The following is a 6,252-nucleotide window of genomic DNA, read 5'->3' on the forward strand; positions in this document are numbered from 1 at the left end:
ATTCTTTAGTGTTTTTATTGTGTCTTCTATCTCCTTAGACGTAATTTGTGCTCCCAGTTCCTCTTGTTCCCTCAGTTCTAATTGTGGTAGGTTACAGTTATCTAGAAATTCTGAAATTTTATTATTGTCTATTAACGTTTTAGATGTGTATAGATTCTGGTAAAATTGAGCAAATCTTTTATTGATATCCTTGGGTAATGTTAATAATTCCCCTCTATCTGATTTAATCTTTAATATTGCATTCTCTTTTTCCTGTTTTTTCAGTTGGCGTGCTAAAAGTTTGTGGGGTTTATCCCCGAATTCGAAGTGTTCTTGTTTTGTGATTTGAAATAATGTTATAACTTTCTCTGACAGTAATTTATTTAGCTTGAATTTCAATAATAGGATTTTATTATGTTTATCCATAGTTGGATCTTTAGCATTATCTGTATCTAATTGTTTTATTTGTTCTTCTAAATGTCTTTGTTCATTCTTATTCTTTTTATTTTGATAAGCTTGAAATGAAATAATGACTCCTCTAATAAATGCTTTGAAGGATTCCCATAATAGCGTGGGGGATATATCTGGTGTATCATTTATCTCAAAAATAGGTCCATCTGTTTTTTTAGATATATACTCCCTTGTGGGTCTTTTAAAATTTGCGAGTTAAACCTCCAGAACGATTTATTCATAGACATTCCTTCTAGTTTTAAAACAAAAGTTAACGGGGAGTGGTCTGAGATCGCATTAGTGTGGTATTTAGGGTTCATAGTGTGCGGAATTAATTTTGTATCCACAAGAAAATAGTCTATTCGTGAGTATGTTTTATGCACCGTTGAATAAAACGAATAATCCCTTCCCGTCGGGTTTGCAATCCTCCACACATCTACTATATTTGTGTTTTCCATATATGTATGTAAAAGTTCACTGGTTTTAGATTTCATATTACCTTTTTGTTTTTGCATCGATTTATCTAGATAAGGGTCTAAAACACAGTTAAAGTCTCCTCCAATTATAACATTTTGATAATTAAATTCTGCAATTATATTCAGAATTTTATTAAAAAATTGAGGGTTATCAAAATTGGGCGCATATATGTTTACCAACGTAATTGGCGTATTATTGATCTCTCCTGCTACTATAAGGTATCTCCCTTCCTTATCTGAAATAATATTCTTTGATTTAAATGGAATTCCTTTACGAATAATGATAGCGGTACCTCTAGATTTGGAAGTAAATGAAGAGTGAAATGTTTGGCCTATCCAGTTCGCCCTCAGTCTCGTCTGATCTTGATGTTTAAGATGCGTTTCCTGTAGAAACGAAATATCCGTGTTGTATGATTTCAACTGAGCTAGTATCTTGCCCCTTTTAATAGGTTCATTAATACCCCTTATATTCCAACTGCATAGTGTGATTCCTCCCATTTTCTTTTGATTGTCGTCATACATTTCTACCTATTTTGATGACCTTATTTATTATGGTGCATTCATACCTCAGGACTCTGGTTATTTTGGGAGCATTTATAATATAGACTTCCTTGGTAGTTCCCCTCTGCGATTGTCCTTGAAAAGAAAACACATAGATGTGACATATTGTGATAATAAAAAAAAAAGTATATCAAATAAATTTACGGTGTCTGAGTTTCGGACACCGTAGTGAGTGACCCACTCGTCTGTGGGGTACGACATCTATATCGCTTCCGGCGTAGATGTTAAAAGGTTAGCCCCGCTGCCTTTATTACCCAAACCCTAGGGGGTCGGTACCGTTTCCAAATAAGTTCTATTTCACCCAGTTGCAGTATATATATATATATGTTTCATTTCGACTTATCAAATTTAATCATGTATTAAGTTACATATATTCCTCAATCTTTATCTCTTAACTATTTGTAAATGGTTTTAGTATTGTTAAAAGTGAGTTGTTCGCTGAAAGGGTTAACCGAAGTCAGGCTCCTGGAATTGTGCCAGGTGCCCGAGTCTCCTCCCCTCCCCACTCGAGCTGCGGAACATATGTGATTACGGTTGTCTGCGTTATAAAGCAGGCAACACATTTTTATCAGTTTCAGTTGCTATTTCTATATTAGTATTGTTAATTATTAATTATTATTAATTCTCAATATTTTGTAAAACTATATAAGCCATGTGATGTTTTTCGCTCTCAGCTCAGCAGATTCACTCCCATGTTATCAGTCTTTCCTCATTTGAGCACAGAATGTCCTTGAGTTAGATTCCGCAATGTTCAAGGCGAGATAATAATGTCTAGACACGTCGCGTGGAAAATCTGTTGCGTGTAGTAATTTTTAAAGATTGGAGTTGTTCGCTTATTTCACTTTTCTTGTAATATTCTTGTTGGGGGAATAAGCAAATTAATTTGTTTATGACGTCTTGGTGATCAATCTTCAGTTGTTGCTGCCTTGGCCACGATTTCTTGAGCGTATTTAAGAGATTCCACCGAGTTAATAAATGTTTTTGAGATTCCCATGAAAGTAATACGCATTCTGGCCGGATAATACACTCCACATCTGACACCCTTGACCTCGTAAAGAGCTTCTCTGGTCTGTGAGAACTTTCTTCTCTTCAGAACAATCTCGTGAGGGTAGTCCCGTAGGAGTTTAATAGAATCATTTCTGTACATCATGTTCTCTCCGTATTTGATCTTTTTCATCAGCGCTTCCATTGTTGGGATATCCCGAAGTTTGATTATGATCTGTCTTGGGTAGGCATGTTCTCCTTGAGATCTTGGTTTAACTCTGGGTAGTCGATGTGCTACTTCAATTACAGGTGCCTCAGGTAGATTGAGTACGTGTTTGATTAGATTGGCAGTGAACTCACAAGCATTGTCCCCCTCAGCTCCCTCTTTTACTCCACGTATTCGTATATTTTGACGTCTTGAGCGAGCTTCTAGGTCACATATTTATCAGCAACCTTTGTAAGTTGGCTCTTGAGGCTGTCTATTTCTGACTTCATCGTCTGCATCTCTCCAGCCATCTCTTCCACAACAGCTTTCATATCTTTCACTGCAGTTACATTTGCAGAAACAGTTTCATGCACAGTCTCAAACATCTTTGTGGACTCTTCTGCCACCGTCTTAATTTTCTCCGTTAATTCTTCTTGCACATCATCAACTTTTTTTTGCAGAGCCCCAATGCCCTCAAGTATTTTTTCATTACCGGCATTAATGGATTGCATGTTTTCCATCAAATTTAAGTTTCCAGCTTTCAAATCATTTTTCAAATCTCTTACCGAGTTCTTTAACTCCTCCATTTCGGTTTTCTCTTTTGTGGTCATCTCAGTCTTAGATCGTGTAGCCATTCCAGAGACCACTCCAGAGGTCAGTTTTGCAGTTTCTTGGTGTTCCTGAGTCTTCAGCAGGAGTTTTGTGACTTTCCTCTGTGGGCTCTGACCTGGAGACGTGTTTTCCCTCCGTTAAATTCACGGCGCTTACTGATGACGTCATCAGCACCGCGACATGAGACTCCGGTAAGTTTTTAAAAACGGTCCCGACCTCCAGACCCGAGTTTAACGCGAAAAATCGCGATTTTTTTCAGCGGAGCTAGAAAGTTTGCGACTGCTAATAAAACATGTCGTCATCTTGTGGGACTAGGGTACATCAATGTCAACAGCGTATGGAATATTCACATCTCTAGCGGAGACACACTGACATCCTCTCCCCTAACTCCAAGCATTGTCAGTGAGGAAAAACATTGGCACTTTACCCCCCCCCCCCCCCCCCCCTCCCATCCCAAGTAACACTGGGCTGCAAGCAGGGGGTGGGAGAGGAGAGCAGATTTAAACACTGTACAAAATAACCAATGGGGAATAGATCTGGTAGACGCACAGAGTCTCTTGCCCAGAGTAGGGGAATCGAGGTCCAGAGGTCATAGGTTCAAGGTGAAGGGGAAACGATTTAACAGGAACCTGAGGGGCAACTTTTTCCACACAAAAAGTGGGTTTATGAAACGAGCTCGAGGTATTGTAGGTTTCGTTTAGAGATACAGCAGGGAAACAGGCCCTTCAGCCCATCGTGTGCGCTGTCACCTGTAAACCTCATACTAGCTTCCCCTCAATCTCTCCCTCCCCCTCCCCTCCTCCCACCTTCCTTCCCTCTATCCCTTACCTCTCTCCCCTACACTCTCTCCCCCCCCCCCCCCTCTCTCTCTCCCCTACACTCTCTCTCCCCCTCCCTCTCACCCTCACTAGCAAGCCCGATGATGGGAATATCGATCTCTAGGGTGGACAGTCTGGATCACCTCGCCCCTCTACTCTCCCCCCTCCACCTCCCCTCCATCTCCCCCCTCCCCCTCCCTCTCTCCCCCTCACCTCCACCTCCCTCTCCCTTTCTTCCCACTAGCAAGCCTGATGCCTGATGATGGGAATGTCGATCTCCAGGGTGGAGAGCCTGGATCGTCGGGAGGTATTGGAGCAGGAGAGGGGGGGGGGGGCCCAGGTAGATGGGGGTCCCTTGCGGCCCCAGCAGCGGCTGCCACAGCTGCCCGTCCCCACCTGACCCCCGGCACAGGCAGTACCACAGCGTCTGGAGCCCAGCGCAGCCCAGCAGACCGGCCGCTGACCCCAGGGCCAGCAGCACCCCGATACCACTAGTCCAGTCGGGGCCGAATCTCTGGTTGAGCCGTCGAGTGTGGAAGAGGAGGTAGAGGGTGGGGGAGAGGCAGAGGGCGCAGGAGAGGAGGTAGAGGACTCCGGAGATGAGGAAGCAGCCAGCGGAGTTCACGGAGCAGTGGGTGATACCGGAGCCCGGAGTACTGGACGTGCAGGCGGTCTGACAGACTCCCAACGCGGTCAAGAAGAGAGCGATCGTCCCCACACCGAGCGACAGCGGCAGCCCCAGCTGGAGGAGGCGGATGTCCAGTTGGTCGACGGTCCGGTACCACTGGACGTCGCGGTAGATGCAGCGGTCCGAGCCCGACTCCACACGCACGCAGCGCTCCCACAGCCCGTCCGTCACGGTCAGGTTGGCCTGGGTGCGGCCGCCGGACGCCAGGCGCTGCGAACGCCAGCTCGGGCTGAGGGTGGACGCCAGCAGCGTGGACAGGCTGACCAGGCCCCCCAGCAACGAGAGGACGGGGGTCAGCTGGACACGGGGGCAAGACATCGACCCCCGGCACCAACACACGCAGCGGCCTGGGGTGGAGAGAGGGGGGAGGGAGAGAGAGGGAGAGGGGATAGAGAGGTAAGAAGAGAGAGAGGAGGGGGGTAGAGAGGGTGGGGGAGAAGAGAGGGGGAGAGAGAGGAGGGGGGGGGGAGATAGAGGGAGAGAGGGGGGAGGAGGAAGAGAGGAGGGGGAGAGGGGATAGAGAGGTAAGGGGAGAGAGAGGAGGGGGGTAGAGAGGGTGGGGGAGAAGAGAGGGGGAGAGAGGAGGGGGGGAGAGATAGAGGGTTGAGAGGGGGAGGGGTGGTAGAGCAGGGAGAGAGAGGGTTGAGAGGGGGAGAAAGGATTAGACGGCTGAATGGGAATGGCATCACCCTCCCTCTCTCTCCCCCTCCCTCCCTCCCCCTTCTCTCTCTCTCTCTCCCTCATTCACCTCTCTCTCCCTCCTCAATCTCCAGCCTTCTCTCTATCCGGTCGTCGCCACTGGCCCCGCCCCTCACGCCGCCTCCCATTGGCTCTCTGCTCCTTCACGCACCCATCCCCTCTCCCTGATTGGCCGTTCGGGGGGTTGCCCCGTCCCCCCCCCCCACCCCGCTCCCATTGGCTTCCACCCCTGTCCGTCACCCCGGACCGCGGCCGCCATTGGCTCAGAGGGGGACAGGAGGAGGAGAGAAGGAAGGATGGAGGGAGAGAAGGAAGAAGCGAAGGGGATAGAGGGAGAGAAGGAAGGAGAGGGAGAGAGGACTTGGGGGGAGTAAAATGAGTGAGGGGGGGGATGAGTTGAGGGAGTAAAATGAGAGGTGGAGGAGGTGAGGATGAGGGAGGGAGAGTGGGGAGAAAATGAGGGTTGAGGGAGAGGAGGGAGGGAGGAATGAGGGGAGGGGAGAGGGGGATTGAGGAGGGTGTGGAAGGAGGGTGAGATAATAAAATTGAGGGAGGGAGGGAGTGAGGAGGGAGAGAGGATGGGGAGAGGGGAGAGAAGGAATAAAAAGAGGGAGAAGGAGTGGGAGAGAGCAAAGATCATAGCTGAGCTATAGATCTTTGGGAGAGAGGACGAGGTTATGGGCGGGGCTGGGGGCCGAAGCTCGAGTGGAAGTGTTATAAGATGGGGGGGAGAAAAGAGGGAGAGAAAGGGGGGGGGGGAGAAGCGGGGGGAAAGAAGAG

The 6,252-nt window shown here is 47.5% G+C and overlaps 1 protein-coding gene across 1 annotated transcript; it reads right to left on the reverse strand.

Annotated features, from left to right (window-relative positions):
• Nucleotides 1–4,148: 4,148 nt before the first annotated feature.
• On the reverse strand, nucleotides 4,149–5,575 carry cldn12 (claudin 12). The gene is made up of 2 exons (XM_033016550.1): nucleotides 5,522–5,575; nucleotides 4,149–5,120 (listed from the first exon to the last, which is right to left on the reverse strand). The coding sequence occupies exon 2, from the start codon at nucleotides 5,089–5,091 to the stop codon at nucleotides 4,225–4,227; it is 867 nt and encodes a 288-aa protein (XP_032872441.1). The 5' UTR covers nucleotides 5,092–5,120; nucleotides 5,522–5,575; the 3' UTR covers nucleotides 4,149–4,224.
• Nucleotides 5,576–6,252: the final 677 nt, after the last annotated feature.

The sequence above is a fragment of the Amblyraja radiata genome, unplaced genomic scaffold (genome assembly GCF_010909765.2).
Source record: "Amblyraja radiata isolate CabotCenter1 unplaced genomic scaffold, sAmbRad1.1.pri scaffold_1140_ctg1, whole genome shotgun sequence".
Classification (NCBI taxonomy): domain Eukaryota; kingdom Metazoa; phylum Chordata; class Chondrichthyes; order Rajiformes; family Rajidae; genus Amblyraja; species Amblyraja radiata.